The sequence below is a fragment of the Excalfactoria chinensis genome, chromosome 4 (genome assembly GCF_039878825.1).
Source record: "Excalfactoria chinensis isolate bCotChi1 chromosome 4, bCotChi1.hap2, whole genome shotgun sequence".
Lineage (NCBI taxonomy): Eukaryota > Metazoa > Chordata > Aves > Galliformes > Phasianidae > Excalfactoria > Excalfactoria chinensis.
Genome location: NC_092828.1, coordinates 84,067,564 through 84,093,622, shown reverse-complemented (window position 1 = coordinate 84,093,622; position 26,059 = coordinate 84,067,564). Strand labels below are relative to the sequence as shown.

Here is a 26,059-nt window from a genome sequence, read left to right as displayed (position 1 = left end):
GCGTGTGGTGTCTGCCGGTTGGCAGGCTGTGGCTGGAAGCTTGACCCAATTAATGCTGGTCCCAGCTCTGTGCTCTTGGAGAGACCAGACAACCGAACCTGGATAAAATCAGCTTTACAGCTTTGAAGTTTAAGAGGGAAATTTGGGCTCTTAAACGAAGCACAGATGTTTATAAACGTCCTTCCATTGGCCTGGGATAATTAAAATATCCTTAATGAAGTGAGAGCTGAAATATCAAATGCCCGTTTCATATCAAAGATTATTGACACATTATGTAAAGTATATAAAATACATATATTCAAATATTGGTTTGGAGAAGGAAAAGGCTCTTTAAGTTTGCCAACCCAGGTCTGAAAGAGAAACGCATCATTCAGAGAAGGATAAAATGCCCTTTCTTTCATCCAAGTACTCAATATCAAAGTGCATGCTAAGGAAACGCAGGTGATCCATGTTGTCCTGAGCTGAGTGCAGAGATACGTGTTTCATTTTCCACCATCTTTGCGTCACACTTCCATGCTATTTTAATGTGTTTCTGATTTCCTCTTCCAGCCTTTCCCATAATATCATCAGCTGTGTGTATAATCCTCTCTGCCTTCTTCTATCTCTGTAGGCTGGTTTAATCACTGTATTGATCCCCAGATAACCTGCCTGTCTGGCAATTTAGACCTCTCTTGTCACTGCGGTATGTGAACATGTTACATGAAAAGAGGGCTTATCCTCCCTGTGCTACTCTGCTGGAGGGTGTTTGCTGCTGACTTTGCTAAGAATGGGTAAATATTAACACAGTGGAAAAGCAGCCATGGCTTGGGGCATTGTGTCCTGGCAGGTTAAGCCTATCAGGCTGCTGGGAGAGCTGTGTTTGGGCAGCACAGCTTCTGGGCACTGGCTGGCCTGGCGGTCAACACTGTGTCATGGTTCTGGCCACAGAGACTTTCTGGTTCTTCCTCAGCTGTGTGTGCTATGATACTCATTTTTGCATGCGCTCTCCCTTAGAGAAGAAAGGTAAAGTTGATCTGACAGTGACAGAATCGTGTTTGGTTGGTACTGGATAGACAGTGACACTGTTCAAGTTTTATGTTGGAAACAAGCCTGGGAAAAGTTGCTGATGGTGTGGAAATACTTTCGACACTCTGAGAATATTTCTTTTTTTTTACTTTGAAGGGGGTGTTTTTCAATTATCTTTTGTTCCATCGTATCATATGTACGTAACACAAAATAAAAGGGACCAGAAACCATTCCACATCTCCCCCCAGTTCCACAAATTCTAAATTCTAGGTTAGCATGCCGACTTGAAACGATGCCAGGCTTTGAAATCTGGAAATACTTTTTGCAGTGAACTTCTGCATTTGGCGTGGCTCTGCCTCCCTCCTTCCCGAGGTGGTTGCCCTGTAATAGAGACGCAGAGACTGGGAGTGGCTGGGATTGAGTTGCTGAGGTTCCCTGCGGCAGCATGAAGGCAGCAGGGCTGGATGGCCAGCAGTGCAGGTGTCCTAGCAGAGTGATCAAGCATGCACATTCTCTTTAAATGCATTTCCCTGCTCACCCTCGGGTTTGTGGTCAGGGAATGCATTTGGGTGGTTGGTTTTCTTTTTCTTAGCGGTCTGATTCAGCTCAAGAGGAAGTATCCCTGGCCCCGTGATAGCAGCAGAGAACTCCTCTGTTGCTGAGTGCTGGCTCTGCCTTATACATGGCTTTGGCAGGCAGCTCTGCTGCACGTGTCCTCTTGTTATCCAAGGGCAACGCAGCAAAAAGCACGTGGTCCTGCAGAGTGAGGCTGTGGGCCACGTCTGGACGGCATGCCATGGCTTCTTGACCCTGCCTTAAAATCTCATTTGCAGTGGGATCACTGTGTAAGATAAAGGCTTTAACGAGACACATTACCATTTTGCTGCCACTGAGTGCTTACAGTGTATTTGCTGTGTGCAAGTGGGTGCTGGGTTTGTCTGGAGGTTGGAGCAGAGTTGGCCAGACCCAAGGTCTTTGCATGAGAAGATGCAGCACCCAAAAAGCGGGTCCTTGGGATGCTGTGTCTGTGCTGGTGGTTGAAGTGACCCATGGAGGTGGTGGAGTCACCATTCCCAGATGTATTCCAGAACCGTGGAGGCGTGACATAGAGGGATGTAGTTATGGTCATGGTGGGGGGTGGGTAGGGCTTGGACTTGGGGATCTTAGGGGTCTTTTCCAGCCTTTATGATTCTGCCATGTGGTTCTCCTGCTCTGCAGCGTGGGTCTCCAAAGGTTTGGGAAATGTGGAGATCTAAAAAAAAAGGAAAAAAAAAGAGAGCAAAAAATCCTCAAACAAAGTCACTCTTGAATACAGCCCAGTTTTGATTTATCGCCTGTTGTATAAAATGCTACCTTTGTTTCCTATTTATAATGACCCTGTAATAACTGGACACTCAACGTAACCTAATGATTTAAACATACTTGTAAACTGTCAAGTCAAAAGTTTGTGAGCGACTATAAACATATGTTGGTGAGTGCTGTATGCTAATAAATTCATTATTGTGGTGCCCCAGTGGGAAACATGGAGATGGCAAGCTTTATTTATTTATTTATTTTATGATAGGTCTTTTATTGTTTGTCACATCTGCAACATATTAAGGATTTTGAAGGCAGATAATGTTTACAATAAGAGGAGGATTGAAAGCCTTCCAGCTCGGTGAAGAGCGCTTCCTGTTTGTCAATGGAGTAACCGTGGACCCGGCACCCTGTGCACAGAGCTCCAAAAATAGAGATGTGTCCAGACGTGTGCGTGTATTTACGCCACACCAATGGCAAAGCATGCCAGTGAATAAATCATAGCATTTCCATCCCCTCCAAATCATTAGTTGGTGTGAATGTATTCCAGAAAGCTATGCTTACAAACATCCTCACACTGCTGAGATCAGTCATCCTACGCTGTGTACCCAAAGCAAAGCCTGGGGAAGCTGCTGCTCCAGACAGCCACCCACTAATTAGCTCACCTCTGGCATTCTCACTCATGATGCCACTTATAACTGCTGAGCCGACTGCCAGTAAGCCTGAAAATGAAACATAGGTGCTGAAGATGCTCCCATGCTGAGCAGCTGTAGTAGGAACTGGTGTTGCCCTGAGCTGCCTGTAGGCTATCGTGGAGATATTGGGGTGGAAATGTGCCTTTTAGTGGCTGGAGGAACACCCGGGAATATCTTAAGCGATCCAGCAAGCAGGGTCAGGGGACAGGGGGAAGATTTACCCTTCCAAAGTATCTGTGTTAGGCAGTAACAAAAGTTGTCTTGGGAACAGATGGATTTGGCAGCACTGAGTAGAAACAGTTTATCCTGAGAAGGGAAGTTGGCCTCATCCCATGAGAGGTATAAGGATGGATGTGTGCAATAAAGATATATAAGGATGGTTTGGTGGTTTGTGTGTGTAAAACAGCTCTCCTGCCTGACTGCTCCGGCTGCACAGCACTGGGTGTTGCCTTTCTCATCTTCATTCGTTGCTTATAAGGGCCAAGGGAGTTTGCAGCTGGAGCCCTGTTTGCTGACTCGGTTCTCAGGGTGCATCTTTTCTGCCCCCCCACCTGTTTTCTGCTCTGTCTCCTCTGTGGGGTTTGTCTGCAGCCCACAATGAAACCCAGACATAGCACAGCCCTCTCTTTTCCGAGATCCATAACTTCTTAATGGTTTCTGACTTGACCACTGGTGCATCCACTTTGCAGAATTGTTTCAGAAAACCTCATCCAATACCTTTGGTTGTGTTCCTCTCATTACCCTGCTTTCTCCCACTCTGTGTCTGCTGGTTCTCTCTCACTGCTTGGAGGCAGACCAGCAAAATGTAAAATATTTACAAGATCACCTCTTCAGATTCTTTATTGCAGTGCTTGTTTCTCTGTAAATGCCTTCGGGGTGCCCGTATCCGAGCCGTAGGTATCTGCTGATGCTGCTCTGCCTGCTGCCTGGGCAGCCAGTTCCTTTGGTTGTTTATCTATCTGCTGAAAAAGACATTTTTAGATACCAGATTTACTTCAGAATACCCCATCAGCAGAGATGCTGCATTACAAGGCATCCATCCTGTCCCAGGGTGAAAAAAATGGCCAGGCCAAATGTCAGCTGGATTATCCCAATGGAAGTGCTGGAATGGTACCCGCTAAGACAGTGCAATAGATTATTGCTTTACTTTGTTTTAAGTGTTTATGTTTGTTGAAATTTCTCCTTTTAATGAATATTTGATTGGGAGTCAGGTGTTCTGTTCTTGTCCAAATACAAGTGAGGAGAGAGGGGGGGTAGCAGTCTGATGCTGTAATTGAGTGTCAAGTTCATTAACTCACTATGGAAATCAGCAACGATGATTTTTTTACTGGTAGGCTTTCAGAGCAGGGGTGTTTCTAGCACTCTTCGGTTGGCTGTTGGTGGTGATGTGGGTCTGCCGGGCCTCTTGGTATGCATAATGTGTACATTTTAATGGTTGCTTGTAAATTCAATGCTGAGAGTTCCTCTGAAGGACTGGGAGGTCTGAAGGAGGTTCATCTCTTAAAATAAGAATGCACTTTGAGGTAAATTATGTGTATGCAAAGAACGTTTATGAAATTGGCAAGAAAATCCACTGGATATATTTATCCCATGCTCTTATTTTTCTGGTTTTTAATTGTATTTTGTTTTGATTTATTCTTTCAAACGTTTTCAGTGTTGTGGTTGTAGGTGTGAATCAGACTGAGCAGTCTGCATCTTGCATCTGTAGGAACCAGCTTCCACTTTGACCCAAAGCAAAGAAAACACAGCAGGTTTATTAAAGCAGGATCAGTGGAGGGCATTTAAATCCCTGATAGTCACCTGACCATGAACATGTGTGTCACAGTCACAGTGTGGGTGGAAGTTGTTCTAAATACTTCACCATATACTTGACCTCAGTATATGGTGACCGGTGGACATGAAGCTTTGAAAGGTGTACTGAAGGTCAGATGAAATTGTGTACTGCTTTCACGCTGTACAAAGGCACACATCTTTGTAACTCTGGGATTGCTTTCTCATAATGCCACGCTTCTGACAAGAGCTGTTCCTTCTATTTGGGCTTGAACATGGCTGCAGTTCCGAGTTAACAGTTCGTGTTATGACTGAGTGTCTGAGGAGACACTTTTCAACAGTGTAATTTGGGAGCTGATGTATCTTTAAAGCGTTACTGAGTACAGCATTTTACATGACTGAACGCATCTGAACAATTTCAAGTATGCAAAGATCTGCCCAGTTGCAGTGGTGATAGTCATATTTATCCGTAAGGAATGATGAATCTGTTCTTCTGTGGCTTGAAAATGCATGAATTCCTCTGAAGCTGGGAAACACACTTCCTAACTCAATACTAACTTCTTTTTTTTTTTGTGCCATTTTTTCTTCCAGGAAAGACAAAATAGCTTAAATGGATTTCTTTTTAAGGGATGTCAGTAAGGGGATATTTCAGACAGAAGCAGAACAGGTGGTTCTTGCTAATGGGCTGACAAGATAACCTTACACCGATAGCCAGGGCATCGTATCTGTGCTGGTTGCTGTACAAAGAGAGGTTTGTCTGTGAGCTCGATAACAATACAACATGTTGATTGACTTTTCACGTAGGAGAGAGTGCCCCTTTCATGAGTGGCTTAGCTTTTACTAATGCCTTACTGCAGGTAAGCTGATAAGAGTGATTACAGGGATGTAATAAATGAGGCTGTGGTTTGCGGCCCTTCTTGGTGTGGCATGAGATCCCAAACTGGAGTCCTCTGGAGCATGCCAGTGTGGTCTGGGGTCTGGGCTGCAGGCAACAGCAAGGTTTGAATGGGAGCCACACCTTGTGTACTGTGTTCCATTTTGGGCTTGCAGTCTTCTGAGGTCCTTTCCAACATGAATGATTCTATGATATGTAGCAGGGACACCTGGAGCTTGTATGGAATCAAGAATATGAGAGAAACTTATGATACAAAGGTCCATCAAGGGCTGTTAATCAGAGCCTCACTCAGGATGTCCTTGACATTCATCTGCCCAGCAAGCACACTGGGGGAGTTGTGTCAGGGGCCATGAATCACCACAAGGGTTTAGGAGGGAGCCCTGAGATCTCGGCTGTGGTTGCCACCTTGTTGTAGTTCCGCTTGACAAGAGAGATGTTTGAGAAGACAGATGCTGTTTCAGGTGAACCACGATAGTCACCTCTCCTTGGAAAGCTTTTGGTGACAGCCTTCAGAGCACTCTTGAGCCCTAAAGAGAAAAAGGTGAGGAATGCTGAAATTCTCCAGACTGTCTTAAAATTCCTGATGTCTCAGTTCCAATCTTTGAGCAAACGTGTTTGCTTTACACAGGGTATCTTGGCCATGACATAGCAGCCCAAGCTGCAGCATCTGAAGGCTCTGGCGCTTACTGAGATGTGATCATATGAGATCCAGCAGGTCCTTGCTTCCTGCAAATGGAGCATCAAGCTCTTAAAAATAGTTTTTCAGGTTTTTCTGTAAGCATGTGCTTACATACATGGGCCTGATCCTGGGGTCTGATGTTGGTGGTTGATGCTCTCCAATCTGTGTGGGTTTTTTTAGCCCTTGTTGAAAAGATAGTGAAAAGAGAGACAGGGATGTTCCTCCAGAGAAACCTCTCAGGACTCTGTGTTGTTAATTCCTTTATTTCTCACTTCTTTCTCTCTTCTCTCCAACCCCTGCTTTACTGTAATTGTGAGTAAAAACAGCTTGCATTTGGGTCTGACCTGCAAATCACTCGTCAGTTCCTGTATTACCAGGGCACGATCGGTTACTGAGTCAACACCGCTCCGTTCGCTTTCAGTGCCTGTCAGAAACAGGGGAATTCATCATTCGTCAGGAAGAAGCTCTCTTCAACTGCTCTGCATTAGCTGTGACCTGTGTGCATGCATCTGCCAGCCTTGCTGGGGCCAACACCAGCAGTAACACGAACAGAGCCAGGTGTATCTGAGCGCTGGCTCTGTTGATTCCCCCGCAGACCCCCACCAGCTCCACGACTCCTCATGCATGAGATAAATGAGCTGTGAGCTGGAGGGGAGATGTCCTCCTTCTCATGTGCTGGATGTTGGTGGCCTGTGCTCTGCAGTCACCATCCAGCCTGAGCTTTTGTGGTCTCCAGGGCTTTTGTGGCTTGAAGTGGAGTGCAGATGGGTTTATTCGATAGCAAAAGATTTCTTGCAGACATGCACTTTTGGATTTGCAAAAGCCACATTCATCAGCCTCGCCAGCTTGGAGTTATAAGGCATATCTTACTTGGGGCTAAATGGAACTGCCATGCAATATTTAACCTGCTGCCATGATGCTCCTAGAGCAGGTTGGAAGCTTTCTGATGGGAAGCTGTGATTTGAAAATGCCTCTGTGCTGGAACTGAGCTGCAGTGAAGTATGCTGGGATATTGGACAGGTTTTTTGTTTTGGAAATAAATTGAAGCATCTCTCTCTGCTCCTGCAGCAGAGAAATGCAGAAACAGCCTGTTTGCCCATATCAGGATGTCAGCTTGTGCTCTGGAGAGGCTTTTTGTCTATAAGTGTGCTTCAGATTACGTATTTAATTATACCACAGGAAAGATGAAATTCAAATGAGTTGATGGAACTTTTGTTGGAGTCGTATGTTTTGGCCTCTCCATGTCAGCTTGCCTTTTCTTCTTCTTCTTTTTCTTTTCTTTTTCTTTTTGACATATTTTGCCTTTGTTCTGCTTTGGAACAGTAGCGCATTCCATGTTGGAATGGAAATCTGGCATTTTGACCGGCTTCTGTTGTTTCAGAAAATGACTTCAGTGGTATTTAGGCCCCTTGACAATATCTTACTGTCCCGGATGCTCCCTGCATGGGTCCCCCTATGTGGGGCAGCTGCAGCAGGAGCCTGGGTCTGCGCCCAGCACACGTCATGCCTGCAAGCGCAGCTGAGGACATCGCTTGCCAGCAGCGCCTTTATTTTCCCTTTATCCAGAGGCTCCGTCTGGTTGTCCTTCCCTGGCTGCTGAAAGCCTCTACATGCCCAGAGTGTTGCTGCACCCCTTGGCCAGCTGTTCCCTTGCACGATGACGTGCCATTGTTTGCTGCTGGCCAGATGTGCTGGGATGGATGCATGGTGGTGGCAGGTACTGCTGGCTGCTGTGGCTCATCACTTGCTCAGAGCTCCAGCTGCTTTGGCATCCAGACAGACTACCAGCATGTATGTCACCATCTCAGGTTCAGCACAGGAGGCCCAGTAGGATTGCTAAAATGTAAATCACAACTGTGATGTGATGCTCGTCCTTTTTCATTTGTTTTTTTCCCCTTCATTCTTGTTTTAATGGAGTCTCTGTAAAAGCACTGGACTTGGAGCTCTTTCGGAGTTCTTGTGTGCTGTGAATGCTGAAGACACTTCCTGCATGGGGAGTCAGACATCTGCTGCAGCATGCTGTAGGACTTTCGTGTGATGCAGGCTGCAGCTGGCAGGTGGGAGCTGGTGGTTACAATCAGAGTCTGAATAACATCCTCTGCCTCCCTGATAACCTTCCTCTGAGTGCTCTGTGGCTTAGGTACATTTGTTTGTCCTCTTCTGGTTTCCATGTAAATAGTTCTGGTAAAAAGTAAAGAAAAAAGTTTCATTGTGTGCTCCCTGAAGTCAGAGCAGAACACAGCCTGCAGTGTTTCTTCCTCTTCCCCTGATCACATAAATCATCTGCTAACGTGAGTGCAGAGGATGTGAAAGAACGCAGTTGTAGCAGAAATGCTGTCCTCTGCTCTCAGGCCAAATCTTTTGCTTGTGGTTCAGTGTCTGTTGTCAGTGGGCAGCTGATGTTGCGTTTGGTTGCCACTCCTTGCACTTGTAGCTTTATTTCTGCTGTTGCAATGACAAAGAGAGGCTTGAGGTGCACCCGGTGCCACTCAGCAAACAAACACGGGGCTGTGTGCAGGGCTCTGCCCTCCCCATGGTGCTCTTACCAGTGCAGCTTAGGTGTGTGTAGAATCATCATAGAGTGGCCTGAGTTGCAAAGGACCACGGTGATCATCCAATTTCAACCCCCCTGCTGTGTGCAGGGTCGCCAACCACCAGACCAGGCTGCCCAGAGCCACATCCAGCCTGGCCTTGGATGCCTGCAGGGATGGGGCATCCACAGCCACCTGTAGAGCATAGAGCTGCAGTGTGTTGCCACACTGGGCTTCATGCTATCGGCAGATGTTAAGTAGGCCTCTCTTATTTAGCAGCCTTAATTTATTGAATCAGCCAGCAGAGCTCTATGGGAAGTAGTGCCAGAAAAGGGAGCAGAGCGAGCTGTAAGTTTCCAATTTCTGCTGGTTCAGGCCCCTGGAGATCCGTGTGATCTGGTGCATTGGAGGCAGCGCTATTCCAGTGACTCATAAACAGATGTGCCCAATTTACATTGCAGCTTAATACCTTTGTTTAAAAAAGAAAATAAAATGTTTTGGTTTTTTTTTTTTTTCAAGACAAATGTGTTAAAGCAGATGTTTCCAGTAAAACAAATACTTGCGTGATTTACAAACAGCTCCATCCCTGCCAGAATTCATTAGAAAATGTGGAAAGAAGAAAAATGGTTCTGTGTACTGACAGATACAAGAAAACTGAAAAGAAGATAGCAAGGAGGCATTTCTCTGTGCAGAATGGAAGCTGCTGTGCTTGGGGTGGGAAGCAGGAGGTGGGAGGTGGTTTCAGTTGCTAGTGGCAGTAGGGTTAGCTTGGCATACATCGAAGTGCAGCAACTTCTTTGTAAAAATACTTATCCATGTCCCGTGGTGTCAGATATGGAGTATTGGGGTCACACTGTGGGATTGCCTGGGGTTTCCTCAATCACCTCCATCCATTGGAACCTGCTTGGCCACCCCTACTCCTATTCTTCTCCACTTTAAGGATTGAGAACAGTTTGCTGACATGGGACCGTGCCCTCTCCTATGTTACTATTGGTGGGGCTCCTGGAGCAGAGGAGGATGAGCTGGGAGACACCTGATGACTGCAGCGGTGCTGGGTGGCACCTTAGCACCTAACAGCGGTGCTTCCTTCTGCTTGCCTTTGGAAGCTCAGTGCTTAGGGTGCAGGGTGGGAGCACAGCTGTGCTGGTGGGTTGCTCTCCCCTTGCAACCCAGTGCTTGCTCTGCAGCAGCTTACAGTGGGTGATACAGGACAGAGGGGCTTTCTCACACTGAGCCATCCCATGGCTTTGTGGTATTCCGAGCATCCTCTGCATCCTGCTGCCTTCCTCTGCAGCTCAGCTCTTTTGGGGCAAACCTGCAGTGCAGGAGGCTGTGCTGGTTCACCTGCTCCTCCGTATTTCAGGAGGTGAAGGCTCTGCCTCCTCAGGCATGTGCTGAGAAACTCAGTCACCTCCGGTCCCTTTGGTCCTGCTTTCCGCCCGGCTCCATTGTGGGGCTGCCGTCATGCGGTGCCTGCGAGCCCAGCACTCATGTTACATACAATCTGACACCCCATGTGGTCTTAATGGGTTTCCCAGGCTACAGCTGCAGCACGGCTAGCACTTCTTGTGAGCTGCAGGGGCTGCCAATCCCCTTTTGCCATCCGGCTCCCCAGTGCACAGATATCATATTTTTTTATGCACTTGTCACCTACTTCATCTGGGCATTTATTACTAAAGAAACAGTGATTTCCTGGAAGAGCTGAGGAGCTGCTTGTGTCTGTGGGCCTGCAGGCTGCTCATCTTGGTGCAGGGGCACTGAGAGGTGGCTGCAGGATGTTGCTTCTGGTGTGTTGGTTTTCCATGTCTAGCCATAGGGAGCATTGCAGAGCACAACCTCAAACAGTCCCTATGCAGGGGGCCATGCTGGGACCCGTCCGGAGGAATTAAAAGCATCCTGGAGAGGGGGGGATGCTGCTGCAAAGCAATTGGGACACTCGGGTGCTGTTCCATGCTCTCCCATTGATGCTTATGGATCCACGTTGCAATCTCCGCTCAGCTTTAGTCATCAGCAAATGGAGGCTTTGCTCAGCTCTCAGGGACTGTGGGGCTGCAGTGCTTAATTAATCTCTGCAAAGCAGAGAGCGTAATTAGCGCCTGCAGTGAGCTGTGAGGCCTTGGGGTGGGATGCAGATGCAGCCCCTGTGCTTTGCAAAGCAGCTCTGTATGGCCAGGTCCATGGGAGCTCCCACTGCTCAGTGCATGCACTGTGCAGAAGTGTCCTGGAAGGGCCACTTGTCACAGCTTTGGGGTCTTTAGGCAAAGTTGCCTCGTGTAGCAAAGTGCTGATTTTATGTTACACCATCCTGCAAAAGAAAAGAAGCAAAAAAAAACCAACCCAAAAGAAGTGTATTTTGATAGCCAGGCAGATCTCCTTCCTGATATCCATAGAGCTCTTTTATTTTTCTCCCTCTCATTGTCAGCTTTGTTTTTGTGGGTGTTAAACATAAAGGAGAGGAGAACAGCTTGCAGGTACAGCGCGTTCCGGCACCGCCGACTGTCATTATTTAATGATGATGCTTTTAAGCAAGCTTTGAGAATCACCTCCTGGGCTGTGAGCTGTCAGATGGAGGTGTGTGCTGGGCAGCATCGCTGTGCCACACGTCGGCACGCACATGCTGGGTGATCCGCAGCCATTCAGCAACGGCGCTGCTGAGTGCTACCAGGAATAAACCAGCTCTTCAAACGTGCCAATGTTTCGCTCCGTATCAGTCAGGCAGGATACTTTGGAGGCAACAAAATGTAAATAGAATGAAATTCTTAAGCAAGATTATTGATATGACAGGACTAAAGAGCTCGGAGTTCTGTGAAAAGTGCCTCTTTTCATCCCTCTAATAAGTCCATTACTTGCACTCGGGAATATTTTAAGGCCCTTTTCATGCTGAATCTAGAGTTGAGCATGCTTTGCATTTCAAGCTTTGTCTATGAATCGGTAGAAGCCAAAGTTATTTCTGCTTTAAAATAACAGGAGCAGGGAACAGCTAATCTCCTTTCATTCTGAGTCCTTACATTATTTTACTGGACAGAGTTTGTGTTGGCTACAAAACAGGGCATTCACAAAATCTATGAGAAGGAATTTGGTCTAAGAATGAAGCCTAGATTGCAGTATGCATAAAGGCTCCTTCTCCTAAGGCCATTAAGAAATTCCAAATCTGAGCTATTTTGAACAGCGACATTAAATTAGCCTTGCTAATTCCAGTAATTCAGACCGATAGCTGAGTTTACAAATCTACTGGATGAGGCCTTCCCATAATTACAATCTCAATGTGCTTTTCAGCTAAGGTGAGTTGGCTCTAAAAAGATAAATAAATAAAAGGGGGGAAAAGTTTTTTGCTTTTTGTTTTTTCTTTCTGCTCTGGCTTTTGAGATGAACATCTCTAAAGAAGAGTTAAATAGTTGTATTGCACCAATAAGGCATTCTGTGTCCTGGGCTGGAAAGTTCATTTTCCTTCTAATGTGTGAGTGCAAGAGGAGAAAGGAGGCTGGACTTTTCACCACTTTGTTTTTTCTATTGTCTGCATTCAAAGGAACATTGACACCGCTGGTGCTTGGCTTGGTTCTTAACTGTTTATTTACAGAGTGTGATTTCTGCTGGGGGAAGAAAAGGTCTGGCTGCTTTAGCCTCTCTCATGAGGAACAAAACAAACCACAAAACAACAAGAAATAAGCAAAAGCTTTGCTGGAAAAATCCAAGTGGAAGCAGGTGAAGCAGCGATACAAGCACCCACCCCACTTCTTCCTCTGCAGAAAGTGATTTTCTGACCCTCACATGGCTTGCCGTTCAAGAAGTGATGGAGAGGTTCAGAGGATATGTTTTCAAAGCCATAAGGCACACAAACATGAAGCAAATAAAAATTGAGCGTGTTATTTAAAAGGGTGTTAATTTTATTAGCACCGAGCGGAGCTAATATAAAGGCGAATGGAAGTATTCACATCAGCACTCAGCTCTGGCTGCAGTGTTCATAAAACGTCCTTTTGATCAAGCAGTGTTTTGATCCTTATTCTGTGAGCATCATTCAGAGTGACCGGGCTGCAGCTCCCAACAGGCGTCTGCAGCTGCACCAGTCCTTGAGCAATATCAGGTCGGGAACTTGAGTGCATGCTCTGCTGGGAATGCTAATATCACCATCGTTCTGGTTGTTCCAAACAAGAATGGCAGTACAGAAACTCTCACAAAGTGGAAATTCCCAACAGGAAATTGATCTGCTACCACCATCTGTGTGTCAAGATATTAATCTATCAGAGTAATAATCAGCACATGCGTGTCTGGGCTTTCTCCAGCTGATAACGTCGTCACCATTGGCATAGCCAAGGGGAACATCTGGGTTGTTAGAAGAGTGCCTTGATTCAAGGGGATGCTTTCCAGCTGGGTGCCCGCAGGGGTGAAAGTCCCTCTGTGGCTGTTGTTGGACTACTGCAGCTTGCAGAGCCAAAAGAAGCTGTGGGTACCCCAACCGTGGAGGTGGCCAAGGCCAGGTTGGATGGGGCCCTGGGCAGCCTGATCTGGTGAGGGGCACTCAGCTCATGGCAGGGGTTGGGGCTGGATGGGTGTTGACATTCCCTCCAACCAGTGATTACACTCTTCCCCAAAGCCTGATGGGATCTGCCTGGAAAGACATGAAACAAAAAGCATGAGGGAGGCTGGTGGACATCTCCCCCTTTCCCCGATGCAGGGAGATTTTCACCTGCATTCCCATTTCCAGTGCACATTGGGTGAATGCAGCAGATAATGCCCCAAAGCAGCGTGAAGGGCAAAATCATTAAGAAACACCCACTGGCCACCTGCATACAAGGAGTGTGTTGCTACTGGGAGAGAATGTGGTTGTGCATCGTGTGCAGGAGGAGCACCGTGAGCCTCTGTTCCCTTTCTTGGGAGGGTGAGGAGAGGAGGGAGGCTGAAACGTGCTTCTTGATTTCCAGGAAACTTCTATCTTTAATCTCTGTAATCCGTTTTATAGAGGATTTCGTGTTTTTCAAGGGATTTACAAACTGGATTACGTAGCCTTTTTATTTTGATTTTCCACTGCGATTGTGACATTCCTGAGGCTGAGCTGCGAGTGCTGAAGATAGGGTGGAGGGGGAGGAGGAGCTCCTGGACCTGGAGCTTGGAGCCTGTTGTGTTGTCCCATCCTTACCTCACTGCTGGGCTGATAGCTGCAGCCAAATTGCTCCTGAGCAATTTGGGTGCTCCTGTGTGACCGTGCCTGGGGAGCCCCTTGGCTCCAAGGGAAGAGTAAGTGAGATGGCTCCAGCTCTGCACTGTAGCCCTGGTGTCCTGGTGTTCAGCTGGGGTGACACTGGGTTTCCCGTGGGCACAACCTCTGGGACCAGGGTTTGTGTTCAGCCCAGGGAGCCAGAACGAGCCCCGGGTTTGTGTCACATGTTGTGTGCACCCAGTAAGCAGATGGGTTTAATTTGGGTCTCTCTTGCTGCAGAAGTGCAAAGTCAGATCCTGGTTTCAGGATTCAGCAGCTGTTCCTGGGGCTCCTTCCAGCACACAGCACAGTGAACATGACCTGGAGCCATTAAAAAGTTCCAGTCTATGAACCCAACTCTTCTTTTTCTATATAAAGTGGGAAAGCTGCTCATGGTGATGTTTCCCAGGGCCTCCAGCATTACTCCATTTTTATGGATTGGAGTTACTTTAGCTCCGTTTTAATGCCAAGCCAGGTTCGTATGCATTTATTTATTTGTTTTAGTAGCTTAATGCAATGAAAAACGCTGGGCAGTACTGGAGCCTCTCAGTTCTCTTTCCTTGGCAGTGCTCTCACCTCAACCCATGCTCTGCGTGCGCTGCCTTTCACTCCATGTTGGCTGTTCCAGGAGGATGAGAAGCACAAAACCTTGGGTTGCTGCTTCAGGAGTAGGAAAGATGTGTGCCAAGCTGTGTGTGTGATCATACCTGCCTGCTACCGGTGGACTGAGCCCATAGGGCAGTTCTCAGCCCTGATTTTTGGATTGTCACCTGGATCCTCACCCCAAGTGTTTACCTTGGCATCATGAGTGGTGGCCTGGAGGAATCTGGTTTTTGAGTGTACTAGTATATTGTGCAAAGCCTCAGTCCCTTCTTATTGACGAAGCACTTCTCTGGTTCCCTCCTTCATAGAATCAGTAAGGTTGGAAAAGACCACTATGATCATCACACCCAACCACCAACCCATCCCCACCATATCAACTAAACCGTGTCCCTCAGTACTACATCTCCAGGGACAATGACTCCTCTTCTTGATGCCAAGAACCCCAATCTCTATGGCCTGGACATGTTTCAAGGCTAGTTCCCACACACAGTGAGTCACAAAGGAACAGGTCAGATGTCTCCGGGTGTCCTAACACCGCTGTGAGTCTTCTGATTGAGCGTTGAGAAACATCCTCCTTCCCCGAGGGCTGCTTTTAGCTGGAGCTAGAACCATTGACATTTCCCTTAGGTCTGCATCTTGGCGGGTCTTTGTAGTGCATAGAGGTCACCAAATGTCCCCAGCTTGGAGGATCAAACGTCAACAAGAGCTGCCTGTCCTGGTCATGTTGTAGCAAAGAGTTTTGGCTACACATGCCAACAGCAGTTTGAAGATCAATGTGTTGTGCTTTTCACTTCACTGTAGTGCACGTGGAAAGGATGCAGAGTGCCTCCCTCAAGCCCAGGTCAGTCCCATTGTGGAAGAGGTCCTGGCTACACCATTAATTTCAATACCAGCATAGTCTGAGGGTGCGAAGATGAAGAAAAGTTTGGTGTGATTAATTGCTTTTTCATCATTAGAAGAAATTTGGAGCATTTCAATTTGCTCTGCTATTCCCAAGGATGTTACCTCCCAAAATCAAGACTGCCCTAGATGTCTCAGGTGGGAGCAGAGTGTTCAGAAGGGATCACATTGTGGGTTTAGGCCTTGGGGGTCTCCAGAGATCGGTGCTGGGAGCAGACTAGGTGATCTGGAAGGACACTGACCCAGTCACATACTCCTGCCTCACTCTACATCTGTTCATAGTCTATTGTTTCCAGCTTTTCCTTTCTTTCTCCTTGACTTGTGCCTTTGTGGATGCTTTGGGCTGTTCCTGGTTAGCTCCTTGTTCCTAATTCTCTCCTAGCTCCTTTAGGTAGCAGGTCATTTCCCAGGCAGTGCATCTAGATATCGGGCAGGGGAATGAGACCCAAGAACTCTGACTCTTTCAATTAATAATGCTAATGAGATTTGTTAATTTTTAATAGATTACATGAATATGTTCTGCTAAGCATGCTTTTGTGGCTCTGTTCTGTGAATACAGTTCAGAAACCCTTTCACTTGCTGCCAAAGGAAAAATGATTAATGCAATTGCAAATGCCAGATTCTCTTCAGGGTAAATCTAGAGTGTACCAAGGAGCAAAGAGGAATTTAATGAGCGTATTTTTGAAGTAAACTCAGCCCCACATCAGAAATGGTAGTTCTTCCTCTCCTCTGGCCTGAGTGGGGTGGAAGAGCAGAATTGGGGTTATGGAGCAGTCCCTCTTCCCCATGCCGTGTGGCATGTTGGGCTTTTCATCCTACTGAGAGCCTGAGGGCATCCTTGGATGAGACTTTTGTGGCAGTACTGGGAGCTGGAGGGCTGGATGTGTGTAATGGCTGTCCTGTAGGGCTTGTGGCCAGTTGTCCACGTACCCTTTGTCACACACTGATCTAGAGCTCCTCACCCTTCCATATTGAACCCCGCACCCTTCCCAACCAATCTCCAGAGCCTGCTTCTTCCACGTGCTGGTGTCCCCATGGTCTCTGATCCCTCCCTCCATTGCTGCTTTCTCCATCAGTGCTGCTTTACTCTCTGGATCTCCATGAAGGCATGTGCTGCTGCCATGGAGTGCCTGGCAGGCGAGCAGGGCAAAGCTATGGTTTGCAAATCAGCAGTCCCAAACCCCGTTCCTTTGGGTTTCTGCCCAGGAAGTTGGTTTTACCACATGCTGCTGAGCTGCACCATCTCCCTTAGCCACATTGCTGGTGGCAGCAGGATGATGCTGAGCTGGATTTTTTTTTTCTTCCCTCTAAATCCACATTGCCAAGAGCCGCACCTCCTAAATTGCTGCGGAGGAGGCAGCAAAACAGAGGCACAAGACCATGCACATGCTGCGCATCCATCTCGGTGATCTCGCTGCCATGCCAACACAAGCATCGTGGCTCCACTCAGCGCCGTAATTACGCACCACGCAGCCGCACCTACAGCCGGGTTCCTCCTTGTGCAATGGCCAATGGTAAACCTGTTGGCACTTCAGGATATCTGGTAATAAACCAAAGGCAAAACTTCCCTGAGGAGGGGCCTTCTGAGGAACTGAAAGCATTTTGGAGGAGCGGAGGGTTGGAGATCCTGACTCTCTGTGTAGTCATGGCCGTGTGTGCTTCGTAACTCTATGGACTTGTCCAGATGTTGTGAAGGCAGAGGTGTGCTTACAGTATGAGCTGATTGCATGGAGAAGCCAGGTAGCTGCAGGCTGGTGTGAGCGGAGCTTTTGTGTTCTAACAGGATCAGGATGTGATGCAATTGGACTGTTTTTCTGGATTTCAGGTGCAAACACCGTGATGTTCACTGTGTTCCCCGCTATGCTCCTTTTGGTAGCATATGCTTTCTTAGACCAGTCCTGAAGGACACATGCAGGTAGATGTTCACAACTGACCATGAGAGTGGCAGGAACCCAACATGCTGCTCTGCTGTCAGGTGTTCCTACTGGATGTGTTCTGTGCTGATTGAAAGTACACATTCATGATCCATTCCTTGCTCCCTTCACGCTGCAGTTTCCATCATGTGCAAACAAGGGCTGTCACCACGTCCCTCCAGGTCCCTAGAATGGCTCAGCAGCCCCATTTTGCGATCATGCTGCATTATGCATGATGCTTCCACATCCCCTTTGCAACCCCAGCAGCAGCAGGGCTATCAAGTGGCTTTGCAAAGCGGTTTCTGTGCACGGCCATCCATGATGAATCTGTTACTATATTAGGTCCATTGCTGAGCCATCTGCCTTGGCAGGCGAGATGACATTCCCTGGCTCTGGGCTCTCCTTTCCTGTCTTGGCCACAGAGCTGCCCATTGGAGCCAGGCACTGCCCTCTTTGATGTCATCTGTCAGAGCTGGGTTTGCTATCACTTATTTGCTTGAAGCTGTCTTGCCCTTTTAGGGGCAGAAGAGGCTGTTTCAGGACGCATCGGTGTGTTTTGTGCAGGAATGTGCCTGCCTGCTGTAATGCTCCTGGCATGCCGGTGCTTATCCTCCTGGCTTTTTTCTGTGCCAGCTGCAGTGGAATTTCTTATGCCAACTGCAAAACAATCCCTGCCCGGTTTAGCTGCCTTTTGTAACTATGCAGATCAGGAAAAAAGGGCTTCTTCATGAATTGCACCCAATAAGCTTGTGCAGAAGCAGTACACCTAGTCCTAATCCATGGGAGAACATCTCAGCTGCATTTTGAGGATGTGTAAATTGTGTGTGTCAGCACTGGCAGCAGCTGGGGCAGGGAGCAGAGCGGCAGCTTTCACTGTCCCGGGAGCAGCAACATATCAGAGGGGCTTTGGTTATAAAGGGGGGAGTGGTCTGTGCTGGGCTAGGGGTCTTGTATGGGCTACAGAAGGATGCCAGGAAACAACACAGCACGCTCTGCTCGCAGGCAAAAAAAATCACCGGGCTAATGATTGACTGTTATTTTAAGGGGATTATCTAATCCGCAGCCCAGAGGACAAGAGGGGCCAGAATGAGTGAAGATTGGATACATAATTAGCACAGATTGTTGGTAATACCCTCTGGGCTCCAACTGATTATGAACAGAAACAGATTTTTTGAGTTCTCCCTCCTCTCTTGCTCCTCTCCCCACCAAAAAAAGCCTTTGCAGCCATAGGGCCACTCTGTGGTAGAAGCTGTTGCAAATAAGAGAGGGTGTAGCTGGGCTCGGACTTGGTCATCATCTGGCCTCTGATCAGTCAGAGGAGAATATCTTTTATTTCATCCTCCTATATATCAAAGACCAGAGGGAATGGCCTTATATTGCTCCGGGGCGGGGGGGTGTTCAGGTTGGGCATTAGGAAAAGCTTCACTGAGAGAGCAGTGCTGCAGTGGCACGGCTGCACAGGGAGTGTTGAAGTCACCATCCCTGGAGGTGCTCTGGATCCATGGGGACGTGGCACTGAGGGACGTGCTTATGGGCATGGTGGGGTGGGGTTGGACTGGTTGATCTTAGAGGTCTTTTCCAGCCTTAATGACTCTGTGATACTGAAGGTCATTAGAAGTCAAATGGAATGTATTTCCACCAGTTGCAGGCCCATTATTAATACAAAATAAAAGACATATGGCTAAATCCATTCGCTTAAAGATACAGCTGAACATAAGCCCAGAGGAGGAAGCAGTGCAAGGAACATTTGAAACCAATGCCACACCCCAGCACAAAGCTTTGAAGCGGTTTAACAAAGCTTGGAAAGCATCTCTCAAATCTCTAATGACAAGAGGGTTTCTGTTCCCTTTCTTTTTTTCCCCTTTGGTCAAAGAATGAATGAGAACATCAGCATCCTGGCTGGGCTGAAACCTCGTGATTTGAAAAGTGGTCTTTGCTCACATTCAGGTGGAATCAAGCAAGAAACAAAACACTCCAGTGGTTAAAGTTTGAAATCATCATTTTGCTACTCTTCTTGGGTTGGACCTTTCCCAGAGGGTTCAACTGCTGCACCCTGTGCCTGCCCTGCCCCATGGAGGTGTGCACAGAGCTAGGGGCAGCAGCCTGAGGGTAAAAGCAGGAGAGCTGCAGAGAGGAGGAACTGCATTGTCTGTGGGAATCTGCTGGAGGCGTTATAGATCATTTACCAGGCAGGTTTTGCTTGCACCTGGCCTTCTGTTCTCCCTTCCAGCAATTTCTGACCCTTCTTGATGGCCTGAGCCACCTCACTTGTCATACTGATATTGTTATGCTTTTGTTTTGTAGTGTTTGTTTGGGGATTTTGATTAAGAAATATTGCTGCAGTGTTTGCCTTGGCAGTGGTCCTCATTGGGCTGATGTGGCGTTTTTTAGCTGGAGTGTTTGTTCAGCCTCTTGGATTCTTTCTCAGGGGTGGGGTGGGGTGATCCAAGCCCATGAGTATGCTGTGATCCACGACGGCTTGTGAGTGGCTTGAGCCAGGTCTTCTGATGGAAGCCACCAGTTTTCTCCGCGTCCAAGGGCCAAGCTCTGGAGATAAGGCCAGCAGGCTTAACCAAGAGCATCCAGGTGATAAACTAAACAGGGCAGAGCCTGCTTTATCAGGGAGTTAAACTAGATGATCTCCAGAGGTCCCTTCCAACCCTTTCCAGTTCCTTCTGTAAGGTCTGCCAGGACTATCAGAACTTTTACACAGGATGTTTTCTTGGGTGGGAGCTTCCATGTGCTTCTTCTCAATGTCCTCATGTTGCAACAGCAGCAGGCTGGTGGCGTGACATCCTCTCACATTCCTTACTCTCTGGTGCTTTGATGAGGTGGACAGTTGATGGGATGGGTGTGCCGAAAGTGCTGTAAGCAACATATTTCCTGCATGCTTATGAAAGACTCCAAAATGCAGAGGTCCTCACAGCAGGAGGTACATGGTTTGGGGGGGATATTTGTGCTGGCCAGGATTTCTTCACTCATGAATCCATCCTTTCAGTGCGTGGGGAGCAGATACTTTTTGCTTTGCTGATCACCCACTCTTGGATGATTTTTGGGAGCATCACTTCAACAAGCCAAATCCTCTTATCTGGAGCTATTGGAGTTGGTCCAGGGGAGGCCACAAAGATGCTCAGAGGGCTGAGCACCTCTCCTGTCAGGAGAGTTTGAGGTTGCTGGGGGACTCCAGCCTGGAAGGCTCTGGGACACCTTCCAGTACTTACAGGCAGGAGAGAAACCAACTTTTTTACATGATCTGATTGCGACAGGACAAAGGCAAATGGTTTTAAACTAAAAGAGGGGAGATTTAGGTTATTTGTTAGGAGGAAATTATTTGTTCAGAGAGAGGTGAGGCCCTGGCACAGGCTGCCCAGGAAGCTATGGATACCCCATTGCTGGAGGTGCCCAAGGTCAGGCTGGATAGGGCTCTGAGTAACCCCATCTGTTGGAGGGCACCCAGCCCATTGAAGAGGAGTGGAACAGAATCATAGAATTGCTCAGGTTGGAAAAGACCTTCAAGATCATCAAGTCCCACTGAAACCCAACCATACTACCCTAACTCTAACAACCCTCTGCTAAATCACGGCCCTAAGCATCGCATCCAAATGGTTTTTATACACATCCAGGGACGGCGACTCAACCACCTCCCTTTCCAACCCAACCATTCTATGATTCAGTGATCTTTTCTTTCTGGAGCACCTTAGAGTTGTGAATTTTTGGTTTTTCAGACTTGAGGTTTGCTGTGGGCTTCCAGGGTCTGGATGGTGGGCTCAGGGGATGTTACTGAGCTCTTCTGCTTTGTTCACCCAAGCCAGGCTGCTCCAGTGCAGGTGGGGCTGGGTGCTCCCCACACCACATATGCCACTAACCAGCTTTCTCCTTCTGCTTTCAGAGCTATCATACGACCTGGACATGGACGACACCTCGGCCAACAAGCAGCTGCTGAACCAGCACAACAAGGATGGGGCCGCTGTGCCCAGCACTGACTCCAGCAGTGCAGCCCCATGCCTTGGCCCTACTGCTGCCATCACCTTAGCCCTGCTGCTGGGCTGCTGGCTCTGAGCGGTGCTGCGGCACTTGATGCCTTCCCATCCCTTTTCTTTTTTTGAATGAGGAAAATGTTCAGAACCTCCCCTGGAATATATGCACATTGCCAAAGTCAGGGCAAAGGACTCGAGTGGATTTTATAAAATAAAATGGTATCTTCACCAAAAAGAAAAAAGGAAAAATAAAAAAAGGGGGTCGTTCATGGTGAATAGTAAATACGTCACAGTGTTTTTTAAAGATAATCCTGTTTAATATAAGAAGGTTGATATTAAATTGTCCCTATCAGTTTTGGAAGACTGAGCTCTGCCTTGCCTTTAAATGGAAGAGCACATTTCATCTTGAGTTGCTTGAATGTGCATGGGGTAAAGATCACCTACGATTTATGAGGTACTCTCAGCAAATATCAGCCCTCTGTTCGCAGTTGACTTAATACAGACTTTTTCTGTGGTTGAGGCAATTTTTGTACTCTCTCCAAATCGGGGAGTCACCTCAAGGCACCCGGCCAGGAGCAGAACCCGGCGAGACTGGGAAGATTGGATATAAGGTCAAGGAAGAAAGGTGCTGTTGGTACATGTGCCGGAACCACCAGGTATTTGCTAGCCTTGGCATGGCTCTGCTGCCACCAGCCCCAGTGCTGCCAGGCAGGCAGCAGCGAGGGAGCCGTACAGCAGTCGGGAGTGAGGATGGAGAATGGAAGTGCTGCCTTCCTCTGGTCTCCAGCTGTGGGTCTCCAGCAAGGATGCCCATGTGTGCAACGCCCTGGTGGAGCTCTTTGGAGCAAAGCACCACCTTTCCCATGGGAAATCTGCAAATGCAGCTCCAGACAAAGGACAGACAGCGTGGATGTGTGCACTGCTGTGCTTTACAGGGATGAATAACGCGTCCAACTCACTGTGCTACAAAGGAGGAAAAGAAAAGGATTTGCAGGATGCCAGAGGCAGATGAGACTCTTGCTCAAGTGTTTCTTTGCATGTTACTTTGCTTAAGCTGTCTCTAAAATAAAGGTCATTTGCCCTAGACATGGTGCACAGCAAATAAGCTCCCGATGTGCAAGGCGATGCTCGGCGTTATGATGCTCAGCACTGGTCCTGGATGGGCAGCTTGGAATACCCAGCTCAGGGCCTGGGGCACCACAGAAGGGCTGGAGTTAGGCTGATTAAATGGGCAGGGGCCAGGGAATGTTTGGTTTGATTCTCAGCCAGAATGGTTACATATTTCAGATTAAGATGCTGCTTTTACTGGAGTGATCCTATCTGCAGTATCTTAAGCTGCAGTGTGTGTGTGGACATAGGCACGCACACAACCACACTCACGTGCATGCTTTAAATATTTGTGTGCCTCTGACCTTATAAAAAAAGAAAAAAAGAAGAAGAAGAAGAAGAAAAAGGAACTGTATCTTTGAGAGAAAGCATGTAAATCCAAACCACACAATCAGATGGTTTGGAAAAGGGAAACTTTGCCTCTTCTTGCTTTGAAGTGGTGGGGCTGATCTCACTGATGCTGATTCAAAGCCTTGTGACTGCTTTCCATGCCGTGATGCTCACACTGTGGTGGAGAGGGGAACTGGGAGCTCACCTCCAGCTCTGCATGAGGATGGGGGGTTTCCAGCAGGACCCAATGGGTGGGGGCCAAGGAATTCTCTCTGCACTTCAAGCCTCCCACTGCCCTTCTCTCAACACTGTGCTTGGCTGTGCCCATGAGCCTCCGCTCCCACCAAAGGGAATATGTGATGAGAGCCACTCGTCACTTCTGATCATTTTCTTTCATCCCCCTGGAGTACTGGGGGTTGGAACAGGAGGGCCATGGGGTCTGCTCAGAGGGATGCAGTGCTGCTGCCCCAACATACATCTCTGGGACCAGCATGGAGGATGTTCTTGCCTCTAATCCCATGCTGAAGGTATTGTGTGTGCTGCTTCCTGCTTGGATAAACAGCAGACAGCGCAGGCTGTGTCTCGCTGGGTATCTTACAAAAGCTGCCTGGTTTCCCTGCTCTGTGCTGTTGCGATGTGATGTTGATGCTTGTCAACAGAAAGCCTCTCTGTAGCATGCTGAGCCCATTTTCTCAGTGCATGGACATGCTGTTTAGCAAAGCTATGTTGTTTGAGACTTTGTTATGAAAAGAGATCACAAAAAACAGCTTTTGAGCCTTATATCTGCCAAGTCTCTCAAATAACACATGATAACTTGGGGAAAGCTGTTGATTTACACCCTGCGGTGGGTTTGTATTTTAACAAAGGTTTTGCAATAATTTATGAGCTTCATCCAATTATTTTTTTTTATCCCTGAGAGTGGACTTAGAATCATAGAATCATTATGGTTGAAAAATCACTAAGATCCCCATGTCCATCCCCAACCCACCCCTCCATGCCCATCCCCACATCCCTCAGTGCCACATCCCTATGGATCTGGAGCACCTCCAGGGCAACCTGTGCCACTGCAGCCCTGCTCTTCTGGAGAAGTTTTCCCTAATATCCAACCTGAACCTCAGGGAGGCTGATCCTTCTCATCCTATCAACTAAACCATGATCTTCCCGCATTGCCCTGTTGGATGGTGGGCTCCCATCACTGAGCTCTGTATGGACTCTATCACCACACCAGTGCTCAGCCCATGACGATACAAATGCTCTCCATTGAAGATGGAGCAGCAGTGGCACAACACCGGGTTGGTTTGCAAGCAGCCTGCAGAGGGTGGAGAAGTACCTTATGCCAGTGTCTGGAGGTAGGATGAGATTCCAGCACGTGTTTTACATGTGTAATGTACTTCTGTACTAACCATGCATCGAATTTTAATGTAAAACCAAAATATTTCTGTTGGATGAGAAGGCCCCATTCATTAATCAATTGACTAATAGCCACACTGTCATCTAACGCACTTAACAGCTGCTTGAAGCAGCTGCTGCTCTCAGCTCTCGCTGGTTTGAGAACCGAGATCTAGAGTGCTTCAGTTCTGTCTTTCAGGGGAGTTATTCAGGACTGTTCCTTCATCTGTGCCTGCAAAGTGCACTCTGGAGCGGGGATAGAGGACAGGGCTGCTGGTGCTTCCTGCTGCATTACAAGCTCTGCCTGTACCTCATTTGCTGCTTTAGTGAGGACCCAGGTCTAGAGGTGTTGAAATCTGCAATTGGAGGGGGAGTACATGGGCCGTCCCGCTGGAGGATGGTCCTCAGAGTGGGACTTTGGTTTTTCTGCCTCTCATTGGGTCATGGTGAAGAACTGTGATGTAAGAGATGCTGCAAAACAAGTGAAAAGGTCCGTGTGAAGAGGTTTTGTCCATGTGACTCAGGTAGTGGGCACCGACCTGCTGCTGGGGAGGGCTGAGAAGTAAAACTGGGCTGGGGGAAAAGGAAAACCCCACATAAAAAGCAGCCACTAACCCCCTAAAGAAGCTCATCAGAGCCTTACTGAAGGACATTCCCTGGAGATGAGGTAACTGACGTTTTGATACAGACAGATGAAGCAGCCCTGGCGTGTTTATACAGTCAGAGAGTTTACTGCATTCAAAAAAACAAAAAACCCACACCAAAAAAACACACACAAAAACCCTAACAGAAAAGCGGTCAGCATTAATCAAATGTCGTTTATTTTGTCAAACATTGCATCCCTTTGAAAATAAACATCTTGGTGCTGTTTTGCCCAAAGCGTGCTCAGAGCTGAAGCTCACATCCAGCCCTGGGCTGCAAGAGGTTCTATCTCCCCCTGCAAAAGGCTCCGTGGGACAGCAAAGGCACCATTAGGGCTATGCAGCATTATTCCTGGTGCTCCTGGGCAGCTGGAGGCACGCAGAGGCTTTTCCTGACTGCCCTGCCATGTTCCCAACATGCAGAACCAGTCTGGGACTGCAGCAGCCTGTATCCCATTGGTGTCATATTCTATTACCGTCCACCGCGTCAGCAAATGAGAAAATAAACACGGGGCAGATAGCAAAGCAGGAGGCTGATTAATTACCAACGTGAAGGAGAGCCATGTTTGTGCACACTCTGGTGAGGAGCACACTGAAGTGCTTGGCCTTCCCCGTGGTGTGAAATGGTGCCGTTGTGGAGCACAGGCATCTCGTGGCACTTCGGGATGTGCCAGGCGATGCTCTGTCCCTGTTGGTTATGGTTAATGCTGGAGGATGGCTCTTGAAGCTGGATCTCAGCAGCTGACAGTGTTTTCTGAGAACTTGTCATCTGGACTTCTTCTAGCAAGATTCCTGGTATTGGGTGGAATCGTTCCCGTTTGACAGGAAAACAATGTTTTCTGGAAGAAAAAAAAGAGATGTAGTAAAAAAGGGATGATGGTGGTAAAATGACTCATGACGTCCTTCTGAGACCTGCAGCACCAACCAGGACATGCCCTGGGGTGCCCTGTCGGAGCAGAGCAGCCCTGGTGTAGTGCTGGGCCCATCCCTCGGTGTGTGCTGCCAGCAGGTGCTGCAAGCGTGGGGGACACTGAGCAATACTGGAATGGTACTGGGCCAAGCAGCAAGGGTGCTGATTGGCATGGGTAAGTGCAGGGGCATCAGGGCATGTAGGAGGACACTGATCTGTGCTTG

At 47.9% G+C, this 26,059-nt stretch overlaps 1 protein-coding gene across 1 annotated transcript in view; it reads left to right on the top strand.

The window, feature by feature from the left end:
• GPC3 (glypican 3) overlaps positions 1 to 22,875 on the top strand; it is a 112,604-nt gene extending 89,729 nt beyond the window's left edge. Inside the window, exon 8 of the mRNA XM_072334887.1 lies at positions 21,371 to 22,875. Within this exon, the coding sequence (XP_072190988.1) occupies positions 21,371 to 21,540 (170 nt within the window). The 3' untranslated portion in view covers positions 21,541 to 22,875. The remainder of the gene's footprint in view (positions 1 to 21,370) is intronic.
• Positions 22,876 to 26,059: the final 3,184 nt, after the last annotated feature.